Here is a 20371-nt window from a genome sequence, read left to right as displayed (position 1 = left end):
AGCGCTTGGGCCCCCGGGACGAGCGATGCCGCTGCCTCTCCGCTCCGCCAGCTCCCTGAGCCTCCGAAGGAAGCGGCGGTGCACGGAGTGTTCCCGGGGTGCTGGGTCCATCCCCTAGTGCTGCCGCTTGCCAGGAAGAGCAGAGGGGGCATCGCGGGGGGCTCTGGCAGCATCTCCTTGGCACATGAAGCAAGCTGAGGCTCATCTGGGCAGAGTGACGTGGCTGGAGAGCCCAGGAGGTTCCAGGATGCCACGTTTGTGCCCAGACCTTGGCAGCAGGTGCCAGACCAGCTCCCAGGCCCTGGTGCTCTGCAGCTGGGGCTCCTATCAAAAATGGGCACAAAGCAGTACCCCTGATGCGGGGCCGTGTTCTGTGCAGCCCAGAGTGGACCTGCCAGCGGGCCTGGAACCGGCCACACGCTTAGCCCGGTCCGATCACACACAGGAGGCTCCCCGGAACATGGGAGCCCTCTCACCCTGCCTATGTGGGGTGTCCCATGCCCTGCACAGGACAGGGGGACGTGGTGCCTGGGACAGGGACACAGTGCCTGGGATGGGACATGGCGCGTGTCAGTGCCTGTGTCCGTGCAGGACGCTGCGCCCGGCCCCGTGCCCCCCGCTGCCTCTGTGCCGGTGCCGGCAGCGGGACGGGGGTCGGCTCTGCCGCCCGGCCAGCCTGAGCCCTGCATCCTCCCCATTCCCGCTGCTCCTCCCAGCTGTGGGCTCGCAAGGAGTGGCAGCTGGTGGGATATATAAAGGCAGGGGAACCTCAGCCAGCCCCAGAGAAACTCCTGTTGCTGCTGGTGTTCTCCTTCCCCCCCTCACGTGATTCAGCTTCCCTGCGCCAGGGGAGCCAAGGACGGGCCACCCCGGCGCCGTAAGTACCAAACGCAGCTGCAGCCGCAGCTGGCTCGGCGGAGGGGAAGCCCTAGGGCCAGGCCCAGCCGCCCGGCGCCGCTGGACCCGCTGGGGGAGGGCACGGAGCTGGGAGCCACAGGACGGGGCCCGGATGGCCCCGCAGCCCCGGGAGGCTCCGATTCCGCGCTCAGCCCAGCGCGTGCAGCAAACGGGGCCGTTTGGAGGCAGCAGATCCGCGCGGGGCCGGGCCATGGGGCCGCCCCACAGCACGGGGCTCCCGTCCCTGCAGCAGCCACTGCGGCTCTGCGGCTGGGCTCCACCCGGCGCGTGGCTTTGGGACGGGGTGGGAGGCTGCCGGTGCCAGGGAGAGCGTGCGAGTTCCCAGCGGGATGCGAGGGACTGGGGCCCGCTGTGTCTGGAACGGGGCTCCGCACCCTGCATGGGGGCTCTGCCGCTTGTGGGCTGCTGTGCGCAGGGAGCTGGGGGCGGTGGAACGGGGCAGCGTGGTGGGAGCTGAGGGGAATGAGAGCCCCACAGCGGGGCCGTGGGGTGCTCCTTGGGGCCGGCCCCTGCTCTGGTGTCCCCCGCTGTGTGTCCGGCTGCTCTAGGTGGGAGATGGCGGCCAGCAGCCTCCTGCTGCTCCTGCTGCCCTGGTTGGCCACAGCCCTGCACAGCCCTCCCGGCTGCAAGATCCGCATCACCTCCAAGGGCCTGGACTTGGGTAAGGGCCAGCCCGGAGCCCGCTGTGGGGGCCAGGATAAAGCCCTGGACTGCTCATCACGGGTCTGGGCCTGGGACCCGCACGGCTGCTCCGGAGGAGCCGGGCTCCCGACTGGGTGCTGCGCTCAGCACAGTCGTTGCCCTGCAGTGAAGCAGGAGGGGCTGCGCTTCGTGGAGCAGGAGCTGGAGAACATCACGGTGTCCGACCTGCACGGCAAGGAGGGGCAGTTCCACTACAACATCAGCCAGTGAGTGGTGCCCCCGGCCCGGGCGCCGCCGCTGCCGCCGGGGCCCGACCCCCTTCCTGCCCGTCCCCGCAGGGTCAAGGTGCTGGACCTGCAGCTGCCCTTCTCCGACCTGCGCTTCCAGCCCCAGCAGCACCTCGCCTTCACCATCACCAACGCCTCCATCAGCCTGCGCTTCCGCCGGCAGCTGCTCTACTGGTTCTTGTGAGTTCTTGCCTCCCTGGCAAGAGTCCTGGCCCGGTGGCTGCATCCCCTGCTCGTCCTGGGTGCTCCGCTGGGTGCCCGGAGGGGAGCGCGGGATCCGCGTGCTCCTCTCACCCCTTTCCCTCGCTCCCAGCTATGACATCGGCTCCATCAACGCCTCTGCCGACGGCGTTCAGATCCACACGGTGCTGCAGCTGTCCAAGGACGAGACCGGGCGCATCAAGATCTCCAACATGAGCTGCAACGCCTCCATTGCCGGGATGCACGCGGGCTTCTCGGGCACGCTCAGGTAGAGCCGCCCTGCAGCCCTGTCCCCTGTCCCTCCTCCCGGGTGGCTCCGGGCCCTCCAGGCCCAGGCTCTGCTGCTCCCCGCGCAGGAAACGGCCCAGGGAGGGGCAGGGCTGGAGCCTTCCCCTGCGCCACGGAGGCCACTGTAGCCTTTTTGTCCTGTCGCTGCAGGAAGGTTTACGATTTCCTGAGCACTTTCATCATCACAGGGATGCGCTACATCCTCAGCCGGCAGGTAAAGCAGCGAGCGGAGAGCGCAGGCCACGGCACGTGGCAAACGGCTGCCTGCCCTGCGCCAGCCACAAATGCGGCTGATCCCCAGGATGACGGAGGAGGGACTGGGTCCTCATCAGGACTTGCGATCCCTGGCTCCTAGCCCGGCCCATTCCCTTCCAGATCTGCCCATCCCTGAACCATGCTGGCCTGGTGCTGCTCAACTCTCTGCTGGACACGGTGCCAGGTCAGTGTTGGGAAGGGGAGCAGATCCAGCTGCCCTGGAGCAGGGCAGAGCATAGGGCCATGGGAGGCCCTGCAGCTCTGACAGCGCATCCTCTCGGGCAGTGAGGAACTATGTGGATGAGCACGTTGGGATTGACTACTCCCTCCTGCGGGATCCTGTGGTCTCCACGGACACCCTCGACCTGGACTTCAAGGTGTGCATGGGGGATTGTCTCTGCCCCGTCCCCGTGGGAGCAGGTTGGCACGGGCTCGGTGCCGGGCACCTCGGCCTGGGCACGCCGCGCTGTGCTGCCCATGCACGAAGGTCTCTGCATGCTCTCGGCCCAGGGCACGTTCTTTTACCGTGGGAAAGAGAACCAGGAGCTGGAAAACCACGCGGTGGAGCCGGTGATCAAGGAGACGGAGCGCATGGTCTACGCTGCCTTCTCCGAGCACTTCTTCGACTCGGCCATGCACTCGTACTTCCAGGCGGGCGTGCTGGCCATACAGCTGGAGGGGGACAAGGTGAGCGCCCCGTGCCGCGGTCTGCTGGCCGGGGCCGGCGGCCTGGCCTCTGCCTGGGCAGCAAGAGGGGCCATCCGCGCGCAGCGGCCGCTGCAGGATTGCTGCAGGCAGCGTGGCCTTCCCGCAGGTGCCCAAAGACCTCGAGGTTTTGCTGCGAGCCACGTTCTTCGGGACCATCTTCATGCTGGTGAGCAGCACGTGGTGGCGCCGAGGCGCCCTGCCCGGCTGCCCCGCGCGCTCACCCGCGCTCTCCGCAGAGCCCGGGGGTGGTGGACGCTCCCCTGCGCCTGGTGCTCCAGGTGTCGGCTCCCCCCCGCTGCGTGATCAAACCCTCGGGCACCTCCGTCTCCGTCTCGGCCTTCCTCAACATCTCGCTGGTGCCCCCGGGCCGGCCGCCCGTCCAGCTCTCCAGCATGGCCATGGTGAGAGCCCGGCTGCCCCACACGGCCACCCCGGCGCGGGGCCTTTCCCAGCCCTCGTACCCGGGAAGCAGGAACCGCCTGCAGCGGGGCCAACCGGCCGTCTCTCTCGCCAGGAGAGCAAGCTGAGCGCCAGGGTGTTGCTGCACGGGAAGGCCCTGCGGGTGCTGCTGGACCTGCGACGGTAACGCGGGGCCGGGCCGGGCGGGACGGCCGGGGCGGCGGGAGCCCTGCTCACGGCCGCTCTCCCCCGCAGCTTCCGCATCTACTCCAAGCAGTCGGCGCTGGAGTCGCTGGCGGTGAGTGACACCGGGCCGGCCCCGGGCTCTGCCGGCCACGTGCAGCCGCCCGCACCGAGCAGGACCCCCCGCCAGCCCTGCCGGTGCCGCGGGGCAGCTCTGCTCCTGCCGTGCGCTCACCTCGGCCCTCTCTCCGCAGCTCTTCTCGCTGCAGGCGCCCCTCAAAACCCTGCTGCAGCTCACCATCATGCCCATCATTAACGGTAGGTGAGGGCACCACCTGCCCCCCGGCCCCAGGCCGCAGGACCTGGCCTCACTCCCGCTCTTCCCCCTTGCAGAGAGGACCAAAAAGGGGGTGCAGATCCCGCTGCCCGAAGGCATGGACTTCACCAGGGAGGTGGTCACGAACCACGCGGTATGTGGGCAGCCCCGGGCAGCCGTGGGCCCCTCCGCGAGCACCAGCCCTGCACTAACCCTTCCCTCCCTCAGGGGTTCCTCACCGTGGGAGCTGATCTCCACTTCTCCAAGGGGCTGCGGGAGGTGATCGAGAAGTATCGCCCCGCGCCCACCGCCCCGGGCGGCCCCCTGCCCGCGGAGCCCAGCCTGGAGCCGCTCCAGCTCTAGCCTGTCTCGCCGGACAGAGGCCAGAACCTGGGCTGGACCCATAGACTGTAGGTAGGCAACAGCTCGTCCCTCACTAGCGCACACTGCAGGGCGTCCGTGCCCGGGCAGGACAGCACGGGGGAGAGGGCCGCTCTGGGAACCCCTGCTGCACCTCCCAGCACACTAATAAACAGTCGCCTCCGCTCCGCACCGCCTTGTTGCTTGGAAGGTGGCACAGCCCAGCCTGCGCCCACTGTCCCAGGGGAGCGGGGGAATGAGGCAGGCGCTGCTTTTCTTGCCTGGAGGTACCCAGGAGACGGGCACAGCCCTGACGAGCAGCAGAGGGGCTCAGAGCAACTGCACTTTGCCCTGTCCATGCAGGTGCCTCCTTTGCAGAAAGCCTCAGTGCTCCTGGGCACAAGTAGGGGCAGAGCACATCAGCACTAGCTGCTGCCAGCGGCTCAGGGGAGGCTCCGCAGAGGGCACCTTCCTCATGCTGGGACCAGAAAGCAAAGCAGGTGAAGCAGAGAGCTGCCCAGAGCTGTTAATGAGAGCAGAACTACAGTGTTCAGAGAGTTTATTGCAAGGCCCCAAGAGCACGACGTGCTCCAGGCACTGAGTGGGGCAGAGAGGTGCTGGGTTTGTTCAAACCTCCTTTGCTGAGATGAGGTGGTCTGGGAGCAGCAGCGCTGAGGGGAGCCCTGAGTCCCCAGGGGCAACACTTTGGTGCCCGCTGCCCCGCGAGGCACGGAGCTCAGAGCAGCCCCGCCGTGGGGCACGGGGCGCAGAGTGGCTGTGCCAGGCAGCCTCGCGCCGTGTGCGTGTGGGGCCAGCACGCAGGGGGAAGTGGTGGGTACAGCTCCCAGCCCCAGAGGGAAGTAAAGGGGCTCCAGGGAGAGGGAGGAGGCGAGACAGGAAACCACAGCGAGGCACAGACTGCAGCAGGGCCTGATTTCTCACCCCGCAAGGACAGAGCCCCCAGCCCAGCCACCCCCTGCCCTCCACCGCCTGCAGCCCGGGGCCCGGCCGGGGGTTCCGAGGGCTGCGCAGGGCCCCGGGACTCCCTGCCCGAGGCAGTGGCTTCGAGGCAGTGGTTTGTGTCACAGCACAGGGGCTGCTGGCGCAGCCGGGCAGCAGGGAAGGACAGGCTGTGCAGGAGCGGCCGGCCCCCGAGCGCCGCGCTGCCCGCGCCTAGTAAGGCTGGTTCTTGATGAAGCGGCTGAACATGGTGAAGGCGGCGAGCGGCTGGTCCGAGGGCACCATGTGGCCGGCTCCCTGTGGGGAGGTGGCGCTCAGGGCCAGCAGCCCCCCGCTGCCCTCCGCGCCGGGGCTCCATCAACTCCGCGCCCGCAGTCCTACCTTGACCGTGAGGAAGGCGATGTTGGTGAACTCCTTCACAAAGCCGCCGATCTGGTTCTCGTCTCCCTCGGTGTAGAGCCATGGCCGCCGCGCCACCTGCACCTGGAAGCGGAGCCGGCTCTCAGCACCAGGGCCCGCAGCTCCCACTCCGGAGCTCAGCCGGCCGGGGCGGCCACGGCTCCCTCCAGGCCGGCGACAGGGCTTGCTCGGAGCCCGCTCTGCCCTTTACCTTCTGGCACAGAGAATCCACAAACCACTCGTCACCGAGGAAGTTGCAGGCCATGTCAACATCGCCGTTGTACACCAGGATCCGGTATTTCTGCGGGGCGCAAGGATGGTCACGCAGGGCAGGGCAGCAGCCCAGGCCTGGCAGACAGCCCGATCGGCAGCGCAGGGGCCCCGAGCCCGGCGCTCCCCGCACGCACCATGGCTCCGAGCAGCTTCAGGTACTGCTCGTTCATCTGCATGAAGAGGCGCTTGTAGCCGCGGTTCACGTCGAAGCTGCGGAGGGGTGGCCGCGTCACGGAGGCTGCTGGCGCTGCTGCTGGCGCCGCGGCCGCGCGGCCCGGCCCGCGCCTGCTCACCTGCACACCTGCCACTCGGGCGCCTCGGCGGGGATGTGCAGGGCCTTCCGCACCGCTGGCGAGTTCAGATACATGCTGGGGGCCGTGGAGTTGGTGCAGGGAGGGTCCATGCGGACCTTCTTGCGGGCAACGGGCATCCGGAACAGGTTCTGGGAGAGCCAGGAGCTTCCCTGCAGCAGCAGCGCCTGTGCCCTGCGCGCGGGAGCTGCTGCTCCTGCCCTGCTCCTGCCCACTGGTGGCACCATGGGACACACAGCCAGGAAATGCCAGTGCCCGGGCTCACCTGCCGCCAGGAGAACCTCATTGGCATCCGGATGAAGGAGTTGCCAAGGTCATGAGTGATGAGATAGTCGCCCTCATACCTGCAGTGCGAACAAGCACGTGAGACAGGCCGAAAGCTCCGGAGGGACAAGGGCCCTTGGAAAGAGCCCAGGGCTCTCACTAAGGAGTACATGGGCCACCGCACCAGAGGAATCTCCTGTCCGCTCACTGGGTCCCTCTGCCCGCTGGGACCCCACGCTGCAAACCAGGCAGCAACGCAGTACGGACCCGGCCCTCGTGGTGCTGCTCTCACCGTACGTCTCCAGGGACACCACCAGCACACGGGGCATAGAGATTGTAGATGTTGAGACCAGACTCCTCCACGATGTGGATCATTTCCTCCATCTGCAACAAGCCGCAAGCGTTTGGGACTTGGCAGATACCTGAGGATCTCGGTCACCCATCCAGAGGCAGGAGAGCTGGGTGCTGCAGGAGCCCTCCACTCTCCTCACCTTGAGCGTACAGTTCAGGTTGGAGCTGTCGTGGAAGTTGCACTTCCCTTGGGAGCAGCAGAAGGCCTGCAAGTCCTTCCAGAGCCTGGGACAGAGCAGTAGGACGTGAGCGCAGCACCCAGGTGGCAGCAGCCCCACGAAGCCAGAGGCCTCAGCCCGGCCACCCCATGGGCTCCCAGGCCCGGGCAGAGCGCCAAGGGAAATGCATCCATCGAGATTCCTGGGACAGGAGCCACCCCAGAGCTGGGGGTGGCCCAAACCGGGCTGGGAGGTTCCCCAAACGGCTGCTCTGTCCTGCCCGGCCCCGCGGCCGTGTCCCGTCCTGCGGCCCCCATCCTGCCACGCAGCAGCAACGCGTCCCCCGCCCGGCTCGCGCCTCTTACTGCGTTCCCAGCAGGCCGTGGTAATAGGCGAAGTAAACGAGGGAGTTGTCGTTGATCTCGTAGGAGGAGAGGCCGTTTCCCACGGCGATTCCCTGCAAGGCAGCAACAAAAACAGCTCCGTGGCGCTCCCGGGGGGGCAGGAAGCAGCTGTGACCCTGTTTACTCCGTGGCAAGGGATGGGGAAGCGCGTGGGCGCCTGCAGGCTCCGCCGCGGTCCCGCACCGCGGGGACACTTCCCGCGGCAGCCGCTGCCGGCGCCGCGGGCGGAGGGGAAGGGCTGGGGCCGCCCTGGCCCGCACGGCTCCGCGGCGCCGAGCCCCTCACCTTCAGGTTGAGGCTGGGGTCCTGCATGACCCACTCGGCCAGCGTGGGGATGTAGATGCCCCCGTAGCTCTCGCCCGTGAGGAAGAGCTCGTTCTTGGCGTACTCAGGGAAGAGGCGCAGGAATTCCTTCAGCGCCAGGTAGTTGTTGTGAGCGACCTGCGGCGAAAGGAGATCGGTCAGAGAGCCAGGCAGGACCCGGCACGGCCACGGGAGCGGGGAAAGCAGGGCAGGCCCTCACCTCGGTGTCGTTCGTGCCGTATTTCTTGTCATCGGAGTAGGAGAAGCCGACGCCGGCGGGGGACTCCAGGTAGAGCATGTTGGCGATCTGCAGGGAGAGCCACGGTGCTGGGGCACAGGGAGGCACCGCCAGGCCCTCCCGCCGGGGTGCAGAGCGGCTGCCGCGGCGGCACCAGCGGCACCCGGCCCAGGGGGACACCCCCGTCCCCCGCTGGGCAGGGCCGGTGACGCCTGTGGAGGCCCCGCTCTGCGTGGAGACGGAGGGATGGCCTGGGCCGCCCCAGCAGTGCCCACATGGCCCCTACCTTGTTCCAGGCGTAGTCATTGTACTTGAGAGTGACCCCGTCGGGCTGGATCTGCAGAGGGGAGGAGAGCAGCTGGCCGGGAGCGGGAGGCAGCGGGGCCCGCGCCGGGCACGGCCGCCCATGCTCACCAGGAAGGGGCCGTGCTCCTTCAGGAAGCCCTCCATGGAGCTGCAGCCGGGGCCCCCGTTGAGCCACAGCACCAAGGGGCTGCCCTCGGGGTTGCTCTGGGCTTCCACGAACCTGCGGGCAGCAGCACCGGGTCACAGCGGGGCCGAGCGCTGCCCCGAACCGGCCCCGGTCCTGGTCCCACACGTACCAGTAGTGCAGGCGCCGGCCCGGCCCCACGCACAGGTACCCGGAGAAGTGCCGGAACGACGGCTGCTTCGGCAGCCCCGGCAGGTAGGTGACCTCGTCAGCGGCCGGTGCCGCCTGGCCCAGCCCCAGCAGCAGCAGCGACACCAGCAGCGACAGCCCCATCTGCGGGGACACGGGGACAGGGCTCAGGCAGCTGCATTCGCCCCTGCCGAATCCCCGCACCGAAACCACCCGTACCACAGGACCCCCCTGGCTGTGCTGGTACCAGCCCAGGGTCCCCCTGGTTCTGGTCTTCATCCCACTCCTGCTCCCGGTCCCAGCACCCTGCTCTGAGCCCGATTCTGGCCCGGTCCCCGTCCCTCCACTGACTCTGGTCCGGTTCGAGCCGGTCCCAGTTCCCTCGCTGACCCCGGTCCGGTCCCCCCCTGCTGACCGCAGTCTCGCTCCGGCTCCTCCCCTCCCCCGCTGACCCCGGTTCGGTTCGGGCCGGTCCCGGTCCGGCTCCCGCAGGCGGCAACTCTCAGCAGCCGCACGTGACTCGTGCCCATATGACCTCTGAACGGTCACGTGAGAGGAGGGCGGGGTCCTTAGGGGCGGGGCCTAGGTACGGCAGCCAATCAGCGCCCCAGAGAGGCGCGCGCGAGCGCCCACGCCCATCCCCGCCGCGCGCGCACGTGGGCGCGGGACCGGCACCGGGACCGGGACCAGCACCGCACGGGACCGGCACCGGGTCCGGCACCGGATCCGGCACCGGCACCGGGACAGGGATCGGGGTCGGCACTGCACGGGACTGGCACCGGGACCGGCACCGGGACCAGCACTGCACGGGACTGGCACCGGGTCCGGGACTGGGCCCTGCACACCAGGCCCATGCACCACGTTGGGCCCGGGACAGCCCCAGAGCCAGTACCAGGCCCTGCACCAGCACCCGCGCAGCATCGGAACCAGGACAGCTCCAGTTCTGTGCATTCGTGCATTGCAGATGGCCCCAGTGCAGCCCTGGCACCGGCACCATCCCAGCCCTGGGGCCCTGCACTGCACCTTGGCCCAGCACCGGCACCGTGCACAGCCCGGCAGCCCAAATGAGCCCGGCGCCCCGGCAGGTACCGGTGCCAGCGCTCTGCCATGGCCTGGCTCTGCCTGGAGGAGCGCTTGGGGACAGAACCTGGCACAGACGCCCAGGACAGACACCCTGGAGACAGAGCCCGGGACAGACCGTGGGTGGCACCAGGCCCCGCAGCTCCGCTAGCCTGGGCACCGAGCGGGACTTTAGACACGGGGCCCTGCTGTCCTGTGCCCTGCGGGCCGGTGGCACCAGGACCCCTGCAAGGGGGGCTGTCCCTGTCCGCAGGGGGCGGAGGGGCCGTCCCAGCTGCCGCTGGCGCCGGCTCCGGGGCTAAAAATAGCGTCGGTGGCGGCGGCGATGGCGGCGCCGCGCTGCTCTGACACCCGCTTCCACCATGTCCACGGTGCCAACGTCCGCATCGACCCGACGCGCACGCAGGCCACGCGCGTGGAGAGCTTCGCCCACGGGCTCTGCTTCAGCCGCGAGCCGCTGGCGCCCGGGCAGATCTTCCTGGTGGAGATCGAGGAGAAGGAGCTGGGCTGGTGCGGGCACCTGCGCGTGGGGCTCACGGCGCACGACCCGCAGAGCCTGCGCGTGGTGCCCGAGTACTCGCTGCCGGACCTGGTCAGCCTGGGCGACACGTGGGTGTTCGCCATCACCCGCAGCCACAACCGCGTGGCACCGAGCGCGGGGCCGCGCGCGCCGGGGACGCTGCCCGAGCCCTTCCTGCGCATCGAGCACCTGCGCATCCCCCGCGACCCGCTCGTGGGGCGCAGCCGCCCCGGCCGCTACAGCCACCTCCTCGACAGCCTCTTCCAGCTGAACGTGCTGCCCGCCACGGCGCGGCGCAGCCGCATCGGCGTCCTCTACGCGCCGCAGCCCGACGGCACGGCCGACATGCACATCGTCATCAACGGCGAGGACATGGGGCCGAGCGCGCGGGGCCTGCCCGCCGCCCGCCCGCTCTACGCCGTCGTGGACGTCTTCGCCTCCACCAAGAGCGTCCGCGTCATCCACGTGGACTACGGCTGTAGGTAGCGGCTCCCGGCGACGGGGAGGGCCCAGCGGGGGGAGCGTGGCGGGGGTCCCCGCGCGCGGCGGCTCTGGCAGCTGCTCCAGCACCGAGTGCTTTGGTGCCTTGGCGAGGGCTGCGGTTGGCAGCCGGTACCGGCTGCAGCACCGGCCCGCACAGCCACGTCCGGGCAGGGCCTGGCCGGAGCCACAGGGAGCCGGTGCCAGGACATGGCGGATGCAGCCCCAGCCCCATCTCGCCCTGGCACTGCTGGCACGGGGCAGCTGAGCGAGCTGCATCCTCAGCGCCAAAACACCCTCCCGCCACGCCGCCCTTCCCAATGGGATGTGCCCTTCCCGATGGGATAAGTGCCTCTGCCCCGGCCCCACTTCCAGCCTGGCCCCCTGCCCACTGTGGAGCCCCTGGAGCACCGGGGACACCGGCTGTGCTTGGGCAATATTCAGGTGCTCCTGGTGGTGGTGGCACCCGGGGAAGCCGTCCCCAAGCAGGGTGGGGATGGGACCAGGTCACCGGCTCCTACAATCATTAGGCTAATGGGTGCTAATTAGCTCCACATCCGAAAAACCACGAGACGCTAAATGTGGAATGAGACACGAACCAGGACAGCTGGGGCCTGGCCACCACAGCTGGCACCAGAAACGACCGCGCTAATAAATCCATGAGCCCTGGCAAACGCCAGCGCCTGGGCGCGTCCTCAGGGCCAGGCCCTCGAGAGCTGAACGGGAGCTTTGGCTCCAGGGGGACAAACCTTTCCGAGGGAGATCCGCACCCCGGGACAAGTCCTTCCGTGGCAGATCCGCAAAGCTCCCGGTGCCCCAGGTCCCACCGTCCTGACTGCCGTACGGGGGACAACCCAGCTTCCTCCCTGCGGCTGTTCCTCTTTCTGCAGCACTTCCGCAACCTTTAAAAATCAGTTTTGGTGCAGTGTGCTGTGGTCGGGAGCCACTGGTGGAGAGGAAGGGAGAAATGGGCAGTGGAGCTGCCGGAGCCACGACACTCCTGGGGAGCCCAGGAGAGGCCAGCAGGGCTAAGAGCATCTGTGGAGGCGGCTCCCTGCCGCTGCCCGGCCGGCTCCGGGTGCCCGGGATGAGCCCAGGCCTGCGGGCTGCAAGTGTTCCAGATGGGGAGTGCAAGCTGGGGAGTGATGATGCAAGTTCCAGATGGGGAACTGGGGGAGTGCGGGTGCCCTCGGGATACCAGGACACACGGGACACGGGGCAGGGCTCACAGCCGGCCTGGCCGCAGGGAACAGGCGCTCTGGGCAGTGCAGTAACGAGTCACCCCCCTGCCGAGGCCTCGCACGCGCTGCGAGCACGCGGGGAGCGGGCGGAAAGGCAGCCTGGCAGGCGGACGCAGCGCGGGAGCCGGCGGCCCTGGGGCAGGGATGCACGGCCAGAGGGTGACCGGCAAGTGCCGCGATGCCGCGTGCCCCCGGCCCCAGCAAAGGGCTCACACGGGAGCGCTGGGGTGGCTGCAGCGCCCGGGCGCTGGGAGCAGGGCCGGGCAGCGGCTCCCGCTCCTTCCCGGGGCCACTCACCCGCTGGAAGCACGGAGCGTCCGGGGAGCTGCCCCCGAGCTCGCGCGCTCTCCGCTCTCTTGCAGTGCCCTCGCTGCAGACGCTCTGCCGCCTCGTCATCCGGCAGCACGTCGGGCACCGCCTGGACATCGACGGCCTGGCCCTGCCGCCGCCGCTGAAGACCTTCTGCAAGGAGTGAGCGCTGCGGACGCGGCGTCCGGCCGGACAGCGGGCGCACGGGGCAGCGCGCACGGAGGGCAGCGGGCACCGCAGGGGCCGTCCTGGGCACGGGCGAGCGCAGGGGGCTCGTGTACGAGGAAGAGCAATAAAGGGGTTCCAAGCAGGGGCTAAGCCGTTCGCGGGAGCGTTGGGGCCTCCAGTGGGACTCCCAGCACTGCGGTGGGACCTGCAGCACCGCAGTGGGCCCCACAGCACTGTGGTGTCGGTACCGGCAGCACCACGGTGCCCGGCACGTTACACTGGTGGCTCCCGCCTGCTGGTGCCGGCCAGGATGGTGCTTGCTGGGCCGGGCTGGGCGCTCGCCCAGTGTGAGGTCAAGCGGGGCCCATGACGGTGGTTCTAGAAGAGGCAGTGCCGTGTGGCTCAGGGAGCCCACGCACGGCCCGAGAGCAGCACCGAGAAGGTCCCGCATGGGCAACGAGGATGATGCTGCAGGGCTGCAGCACCTGCTCAGGGTAGCGGCTCTTCTCTCGTCCTCACAGGGGTTCGTAGAATCATTTGGTTGGAAAAGATCTTTGAGATCATCAAGTCCAACCGTAAACTGATCCCCACCATCCTGATAAACCACGTCCCTAAGTGCCTCATCCACATGGTACTTGAGCACTGCCAGGGATTAAGTGCCTCATCCACATGGTTCTTGAGCACTGCCAGGGATGGGGACTCCACCGCTGCCCTGGGCAGCCTGTGTTAATGCTTGACCACTCTATCCATGTAGAAATTTTTCCTCATATCTACCTGAACCTCCCCTGGTGCAGCTTGAGGCCATTTCCATTCTGCACAAAGCAGAAAGCTCCTTTGGGGACTTTTCTTGGAGTGACGTGGCAGTTTCCCATCCCAGAGGCAGTTACGAGCACAGGACCTCCCTGCATGGCACCGGCTCCCCTTGGAGCAGCAGGAGGGCTCTGGGGCGAGAGAACCTCGTGTCCATGTTCCCATCCGCCCCAAGGTCCCTCGGCACCCAGGCCCAGGCTGCAGCGGGGCAGATCATGGCGCGGAGCCACGCGCGGGGTCTGCAGGTCACACCACGATAGTTCAGGGCTGGGACAGGAGGGCTCCCGCGTTTTGGGAGCTTCCCTCCTCCTTTCAGCACTCAGAAAGGCTCTCACTGCTGCCCTCGAGCTCCAGCCGCACTTTGGGCTGCTCTTGGCACCAGGGCTGGGGTCTCAGCCCCGCTCCCTTCCTTGAGGAGGCACCGGTGGCCTCGAAGCCTGTGCCAAAGCAGGGCCCAGGGCACCCGGGAACCACCGGGGCGCAGCGAGGAGCTGCTGGCCAGACCTCCCGCACCCGGGCCTCCCGCACCCGGGCCTCCCACAGCCAGGACTCCCGCACCCGGGCCACCCATGGCTGCACAGAGCTCGGAGCGTCGTGGCAGGGCGGAGGCTCTAGCCCAGGAATGCAAATTGCAGCCGGGCTCCTCCCGGCACCAGTTTCGCTCTTAGGAAAGATGTTTACTTCACGCTGCGGTGACTTATTTCCTGCGCTTGCGGGGGAAGGTGAACAGGACGGGCGCGTGGATCAGCTCCGCGTGGAGCCCGTCCCGGGCACGTGCCGAGGCCGCTCTCCTGGGGCCTGTCCCGGCGGGCAGCATCCCGGTGCCGGGCTCTGCTCCCGACACCCGTGGCCTGGCCAAGCTCACGGCAGCCCTGCGGTGCTGGGGCCTGGCACGAGGCTGTGGCGGGAGCCGCGCGAGCGCTGTGACAGGGACACACGGGAGCGGGGCCCGCGCAGAGCCGAGAGCAGCCCCAGCAGTGCTCGCAGAGAGGCAGCAACACGTAGCTCTAGGGCGACGTGTTTTAGGAAACACGACGCTATGTTTATCCAGAGGAATTAGGTATCTCCAGATCACGTTACTAAACCCCAGGCCAGAGGGAATTCCCCGGCAGCTCTGCTCCTCCACGGGCAGGCGCCACAGGCTCGCGGAGAGCCGGTTCCTCCGGCTGCGGCCGCTGCGTCCCCACGAGCCGGGAGAGGCTCCTGCGGGCTGGGGGGCCCCGCACCGCTCAGCCCGAGCAGCTCCCGAGCGCAGCTCCCGAGTCCCGCGGGCTCCGGCGCTGCCGGCTCCCGGGATTCCCGCCTCTCCTTCCACCCCCAGCGCTGCCGCTTCCAAGCGCTGCTGCCGCGGCCGCTCCGGGGCGGTTTGCGCTGCCCTGACCCCGCCGCGGCCCGGCCCGTTCCCGCTGAGCAAACAGAGCTGCGGAGCAGGGCGGGGCGTTCCCCGTCCCGAGCAGTCGGGAGCTGCCGCCGCGAGCAGATAAACAACGGCGGCACCGGGAGCGGGGCGGCCGCGGCTGCCACCCCGCGGCGCCGCCCGCAGCGGGACGGGACGGAGCAGGGCCCCGCGGCGCCGCCCGCCCCGCACCGCAGCGAGCCCGGCCCCGCCGGCGGCCGCGGCCTCCCCGGGCCCCCGAGCGGCCCCGCCGGAGCCGCGGGCGGGTCGCGGTACTCGGTGCCCTGCGCTGAGCGCCCGCTCCGCGCCTGCCCCCGCCCGGCCGCGCTCCCCGGCAGCCGCGAGGGCGACGGGCGCCCGCGGAGCCCGAGATGCCCTTGGAGAGCGGAGCCGCGGAAGGGGGACGGCACCCCCGGCAGCCGCGCGGGGGCGGAGAACACGGGGACCGCGGAGCCCCCGTGGGAGCGCGAGCGGCGGGGCTCCCGCAGCGGCGGGGCTCGAACTGGCGGGGGGTGGCGTCGCGGGCACCAGCGCCGCGGCCGGGCCTGGGCAGCGCTGGCACCGACACCGCCGCCCTCTGCCCCAGTCCGGTCGGGTCCGGTCCGGTCCGGTCCGGTCCGGTCCGGTCCGGTCGGGTCCGGTCGGGTCGGGTCCGGTCCGGTCCGGTCCGGTCCGCGGGCTCGGGGACACCGGCGGTTCAGACGGAACCGCAGGGCGGAGCGAGACGGCCCCACCGACCCCTGAAAGGGGGGACCCACCGCGTGTGTTTACCCTCGTGGTACCGCCCACCTCCGCGCCGCGCCAATCAGAGGCGCCGCCTGCGGGACGCTGTCCAACCGGCTCAGCGCGCCCGGTGATTGACGTCCGCGCGGGCCGCTCAGCGGGCGGGTCGCCCCCGCGGCGGGGCGAGGCGGGGCTGCCCCCGCGGCCGTTGCCGGAGGCGGGAGCAGCGCGCGGCCATGGCGGCGGTGGACGGCGGGGACCTGCGCAGCGTCCTGGTCACGAGCGTGCTCAACCTGGAGCAGCTCGAGCGCGACCTCTTCCGGTGCGCGCGGCGGCCCCCGGCCCCGGCCCCCGGCGGCGCTGGCGGCGGCGCTGACGGCGGCGCCGCCGCAGGGGCCGGCACCACTGGGTTCCCGCCACGCAGCGCCTCTTCGGCGGGCAGATCGTGGGCCAGGCGCTCGTGGCGGCCGCGCGCGCCGTGGGCGAGGAGCTGCAGGCGCATTCGCTGCACTGCTACTTCGTGCGCGCAGGTGGGCGCGGCGGGACGGGCCTGGGAGCGGCGCCGGGGGGAGCCGGGGCCCGGGCCGGGCTGCGGCTGGACCGGGGTGCGGAGAACCGGGAGCGGGGGGGGGGGCGGGCGGGGGATGAGGGGGTCCGCGGATCGGGGCCGGGAGCTGCAGGGAGGAGCCGGCGGCACCGTCCCGGTTGCGGCACCGTCCTGGTTGCGGCACCGTCCCGGTTGCGGCACCGTCCCGGTTGCGGCACCGTCCCGGTTGCGGCGCCGTCCCGGTTGTGGCACCGTCCCGGGCGGTGCCGCCAGCTCGGCCGGGCGGCCCCGGCCCGCGCAGAGCCCCACGGCAGGAGGCTCTCTCCGCTGCAGGGGACCCCAAGGTGCCGGTGCTCTACGAGGTGGATCGCACGCGCACGGGCAGGAGCTTCTCCGTCCGCTCCGTGAAGGCCATCCAGCACGGGAAGCCCATCCTCACCTGCCAGGCCTCCTTCCAGCTGGAGCAGGAGAGCCCCATGCGCCACCAGTTCACGATGCCCGCGGTGCCGCCGCCCGAGGAGCTGCTCACGCAGGAGGAGCTCATCAGCACGTTCCTGCAGTGAGGAGGGACAGGGGCTCCCTTGGCACCGCGGCCGGAGCGGTTCTGAGCTGCCCGGATGCTCCCGGCAGGGGAGCGGGAGCTACAGCTGGACAGAGCCCCCCGCCTGCAGCCGGGCGCTCACGTTGCTGCTCTCTTGCTCCCAAGGAATCCCAACTTGGCAGAGAGGTACAGGAAGCGGCTCAACAGGATCGAAGCCAAGGATGTGCCCATTGACATCAAGCCCGTGAACCCACCGAGCATGCTCTGCTTGGAGGAGCAGGAGCCGAAGCACCTGTTCTGGGTGCGGGCACGAGGCTACATCGGTAGGTGCTGCCCGGGCCCGAGGACGCCGTGGTGCCGCAGGCGGCCTCGTCACCGCGCGGGACTCGGGGCCCAGGTTTGTCCCCCGAGCGGCCGCCGCTGAGCGCGCGGCTGCGGTGCCGTCGCAGGGGAGTGCGACCCCAAGGTGCACTGCTGCGTGGCCGCCTACATCTCCGACTACGCCTTCCTGGGCACGGCCCTGCTCCCCCACCGGCAGCACAGCATCAAGTTCATGGCGTCCCTCGACCACTCCATGTGGTTCCACGCGCCCTTCCGAGCCGACCACTGGATGCTCTACGAGTGCGAGAGCCCCTGGGCCGGTGAGTGCTCGCGGGGCCGGCGCGGCGCCCGCGCGGGGCCGCGCTCTGACGTGGCCTCGTTGCAGGCGGGTGCCGAGCGCTCGTGCACGGGCGGCTGTGGCGCAGGGATGGGGTCCTGGCGGTCACCTGCGCGCAGGAGGGCGTCATCAGGGTGGCGCAGAAGCCCGAGCAGAGCAAGCTCTAGCGAGGAAGGCGGCGGTGGCTCTGCCAGAACCTCCGGTGCGAGGGGTCCGCCGGCCCCGCTGGAGGCAGTGCTGGAAACGCGGCCCGACCGTGGGGAGAAGTGCCTGGCCGGGGGCTCGCCCGGCGCGCGGGGACGTGGACCCGCTCTCGCTGCAGTGGCATCAACGTTTATTGACTGGTATCCGCACAGTGCGCGGCCCTACGCTCCTCCGCCACCCCTCACCTACCTTAAATAAAGCGTCACGTGGAGCTCTGTCCTCTGGAGTTTGTCCCCACTCTGCTGTGACTGTGCCCAGCTCCATAGGGAGCTTCCCCAGAGGGGAAGGGGACAGGGCCACGTGCGTCCCCTGCCCTCGTGCCCCACGGGACTCCTCACCAGGACGGGGACTCTTGCAGAGGGCAGAGGGGAACCAGCCACTTCCCACCCCCGGCTTGGGAGGCTCCAGGGCTTCCTGCCAATCCATGCCCAGTGCCAGAAGCCTTGGGGGAAGTGAAGCCGAGCAGAGGCGGCAGGAGCCCCTCTGCTTCCTCCTAGCAAGACTTTGTTTAATAAAGTCTTTCTTACTATTATTATCCAAGTTTTATGAGAAGTTCCTGGCAAGAGCCCTGGCCTCTGCCAGGAGCCAGCCTGTTCCTTCCCGTGGTGCCAGCACATCCCAGCTACAATTCCCTAGAAGCTCCTGTGCATGGAGGCGCTGGCTCCTCCCGGGGCCATCAACCGGCTTTGGAAGGTGCTTTTGCTGGCGCAGCAGCTGCCCGGCGAGGCCAGCCCTGAAATCCCGCCGGGCCTCCCGCAACCCTGGCTGTGCGTCGTGCCCCGTCCCCACGTGTGACACCACTGCGACGCCGCCGTGATCGCCACGTAGGGGGCTCAGTCCAGGGCCTCCTTGATCAAACACTCCTTGAGCGAGGGCGGCTGCGGCGGCAGCCCCGCGTCCTGCAGCTCCTGCAGCCGGGCCTCCGAGCGCCGCTTGTCCTTGCCCACCTTCCAGGCGAGGTGCACGTGGGCCTGCAGGAAGGGCGCCAGCAGCGGGTGGCTGTCCTGCGCCTCCAGCAGCTGCAGCGCCTGCTCGCAGCAGCCGTGCGCCTCGCCGAGCTGCTCCAGCTCCTGGTGGCACACGGCGAGGCCCGCGAGCGTCACGAGGAAGCGGCCCGAGTGGCAGGCGCCCAGGCGCTCCTGCAGCCGCGCCGCGTTGGCCCAGGCCGCCAGCGCCTCGCGGTACAGCCCGGTGCAGGTGAGGCGCTGCGCCGCGCGCAGCTCCTGCAGCAGGAAGAACTCGAGGAACTCGGCGGAGCGGCGGATCTCGGCGATGGAGTGCAGGTGCGACAGGAACTGCTCGAAGGCCCGGCTCCGCTTGGCGATGGTCTCGGCGGTGAAGTTGCGGCGCAGCCTCTTCCTGGGGAAGGCGACGCCAGCCATGTCGCAGCCGAAGCGCCCGCGCAGGCGGCGGTTGAGCCGCTCGAAGTCCGAGTAACGCCGGGTGATGGCAGCGGGCGCCTTGTCCGACCGGCCCGAGTGGATCAGGTAGATGGTGTAGAGCTGTGGGCGGAGGCGGCCGTGAGGCGCCGGGACGCGGCCTCTCCGGCGGCAGCGCCGCAGCGGGACCTGCCGGCGCCGGGGGCTCTGCCGGGCCCCGCGCGTTACCTGAGGCTCGTCTGAGCCGCCCGCAGCGTCCGCGCAGCAGGGGGGAAGAGAGAGCGGTGAGGGCCGGGCCGGGGCCGCGGCGCCGCGGCCGCCCCGCGCACTCACCACGTACTTGGAGGAGCGCTCGCTGACCACGCTGGCGCTGGACACCTCGAAGAGCAGCCGCTGCGGCGCCAGGCTGCTCCGCGAGCGCCGCCACAGCTCCTGCAGCTGCCGGGCCAGCAGCCCCCCGCCGCCGCGACGCCCCGCGACGCCCCACTCTGCGGGGACGGACGGTGCCGTCAGCGGGGACGGAGGTCCCCACGGCCGCCCCTGCCCGTCCCGCCACCTGCCTCCGTCCTCGGTGCCAGCGCCCTCCCTGGGCGCCTCCTCTCCGCCCTCGTCGTCCTCGTCGTCACCGTCGTCGCTGTCGCCCTGCTCCTCGTGGCCGGTGAAGCTCAGGGTGCCGCTGAGGCGCGTGGAGAGCCCCTCAGTGTCGTCCTCCAGCTCCGAGCTCTCCGGGAAGTCCTCGGCCTCGGCGGGGCCCTGCGCCGCCTCCTCCCGGGCGCCTTCTCCGGCCAGCGCGTGCCGCAGGCGGTGCAGGATGCGGGCGGCCATGCCGGCCACGCTGCGGGGGGGGACTCAGCCGGGGGCACCGCAGCCCCCGCCGCAGTCCCCCATCCCGGGCCCGGGACCCCCAGTCCCGGCACAGCCCCAGCCCGGGACGCCCCATCCCGGCACCTCCCTTCCCGGGAGACCCCACCCCACGGTCCCCAATCCAGGACTCCGCACCCTGGACGTCCCAGCCCGGGACACCCCTGCCCCGGGCCCAGTACCGCCCCTCCCGACCGCCCCCGCCCCCGGGACCCCTCGACTCGTCCCGGTGCCGCCCCGGCCCGGCCCGCCCGTACCGCGCAGCCGGGGCCGTGTCGGGCCGCCCCGCGCGCCGAGCGATGGCGGCTCCGCCGCGGCCCGTCCCGGGATCCTCCCCGGGATCCTCCCCGCGCGGCTCCGCCTCCGCCGGGAACCCGGATCGCGGCGGCGGCGGCGCGGCCGCCCCAGCCCGCACGGCCCGGCCCGGCCCGGCCGGGAGTGACGCTGCACGGCCCGGCCCGGAGCACAGTCCGGCGTGATGCTGCGCAGCCTGGCACAGCCCAGCCTGGCACAGCCCAGCCTGGCACGGTGCTGCGCAGCCAGGCACGGTGCTGCTTGGGCTGTCCTGGCACAGACCCCGTGGCACAGCATGGCACAGCCTGGCACGGCACGGTACT

General features: G+C 70.3%; 5 protein-coding genes across 6 annotated transcripts; 3 read left to right on the top strand and 2 right to left on the bottom strand.

The window, feature by feature from the left end:
• The first annotated feature begins 1466 nt into the window (after positions 1 to 1466).
• Positions 1467 to 4560, top strand: PLTP (phospholipid transfer protein). Its single transcript, XM_088523582.1, has 15 exons — positions 1467 to 1579; positions 1727 to 1826; positions 1899 to 2027; positions 2161 to 2316; positions 2487 to 2550; positions 2712 to 2775; positions 2877 to 2968; positions 3102 to 3278; positions 3406 to 3465; positions 3536 to 3700; positions 3814 to 3881; positions 3954 to 3996; positions 4136 to 4199; positions 4275 to 4351; positions 4426 to 4560. The coding sequence occupies exons 1-15, from the start codon at positions 1474 to 1476 to the stop codon at positions 4558 to 4560; spliced, it is 1500 nt and encodes a 499-aa protein (XP_088379708.1). The 5' UTR covers positions 1467 to 1473.
• A 1125-nt stretch (positions 4561 to 5685) lies between these two features.
• CTSA (cathepsin A) lies at positions 5686 to 9367 on the bottom strand. Its single transcript, XM_088523581.1, has 15 exons — positions 9290 to 9367; positions 8821 to 8981; positions 8633 to 8744; positions 8505 to 8555; positions 8201 to 8287; positions 7963 to 8118; positions 7639 to 7730; positions 7256 to 7340; positions 7057 to 7148; positions 6766 to 6844; positions 6483 to 6631; positions 6324 to 6399; positions 6128 to 6217; positions 5899 to 6000; positions 5686 to 5814 (listed from the first exon to the last, which is right to left on the bottom strand). Exons 1-15 carry the CDS (start codon positions 9365 to 9367, stop codon positions 5731 to 5733), a joined length of 1494 nt encoding a protein of 497 aa, XP_088379707.1. The 3' UTR covers positions 5686 to 5730.
• Positions 9368 to 10242: 875 nt separating this feature from the next.
• Positions 10243 to 12633, top strand: NEURL2 (neuralized E3 ubiquitin protein ligase 2). Its single transcript, XM_088523639.1, has 2 exons — positions 10243 to 10915; positions 12521 to 12633. Exons 1-2 carry the CDS (start codon positions 10243 to 10245, stop codon positions 12631 to 12633), a joined length of 786 nt encoding a protein of 261 aa, XP_088379765.1.
• Positions 12634 to 15800: 3167 nt separating this feature from the next.
• Positions 15801 to 17515, top strand: ACOT8 (acyl-CoA thioesterase 8). The gene is made up of 6 exons (XM_088523667.1): positions 15801 to 15886; positions 15958 to 16094; positions 16445 to 16670; positions 16818 to 16975; positions 17102 to 17293; positions 17359 to 17515. Exons 1-6 carry the CDS (start codon positions 15801 to 15803, stop codon positions 17475 to 17477), a joined length of 918 nt encoding a protein of 305 aa, XP_088379793.1. The 3' UTR covers positions 17478 to 17515.
• Positions 17516 to 18344: 829 nt separating this feature from the next.
• On the bottom strand, positions 18345 to 20079 carry SNX21 (sorting nexin family member 21). 2 transcript variants are annotated; one of them, XM_088523665.1, is made up of 3 exons: positions 20012 to 20079; positions 19122 to 19728; positions 18345 to 19016 (listed from the first exon to the last, which is right to left on the bottom strand). In XM_088523665.1, the coding sequence occupies exons 2-3, from the start codon at positions 19716 to 19718 to the stop codon at positions 18348 to 18350; spliced, it is 1266 nt and encodes a 421-aa protein (XP_088379791.1). In that variant the 5' UTR covers positions 19719 to 19728; positions 20012 to 20079; the 3' UTR covers positions 18345 to 18347. The 2 variants fall into 2 exon arrangements, with proteins under 2 accessions (XP_088379791.1, XP_088379792.1); XM_088523666.1 differs by having other exon boundaries at positions 19227 to 19728.
• Positions 20080 to 20371: the final 292 nt, after the last annotated feature.

Source organism: Tinamus guttatus, unplaced genomic scaffold (genome assembly GCF_059628265.1).
Source record: "Tinamus guttatus ecotype Peru unplaced genomic scaffold, ASM5962826v1 Tinamus_guttatus_pri_ptg000194l, whole genome shotgun sequence".
In the NCBI taxonomy this organism is placed as follows: Eukaryota; Metazoa; Chordata; class Aves; order Tinamiformes; family Tinamidae; genus Tinamus; species Tinamus guttatus.
The sequence above is the reverse complement of the archived record's forward strand: the minus strand, read 5'-3'. Positions and strand labels throughout refer to the sequence as shown.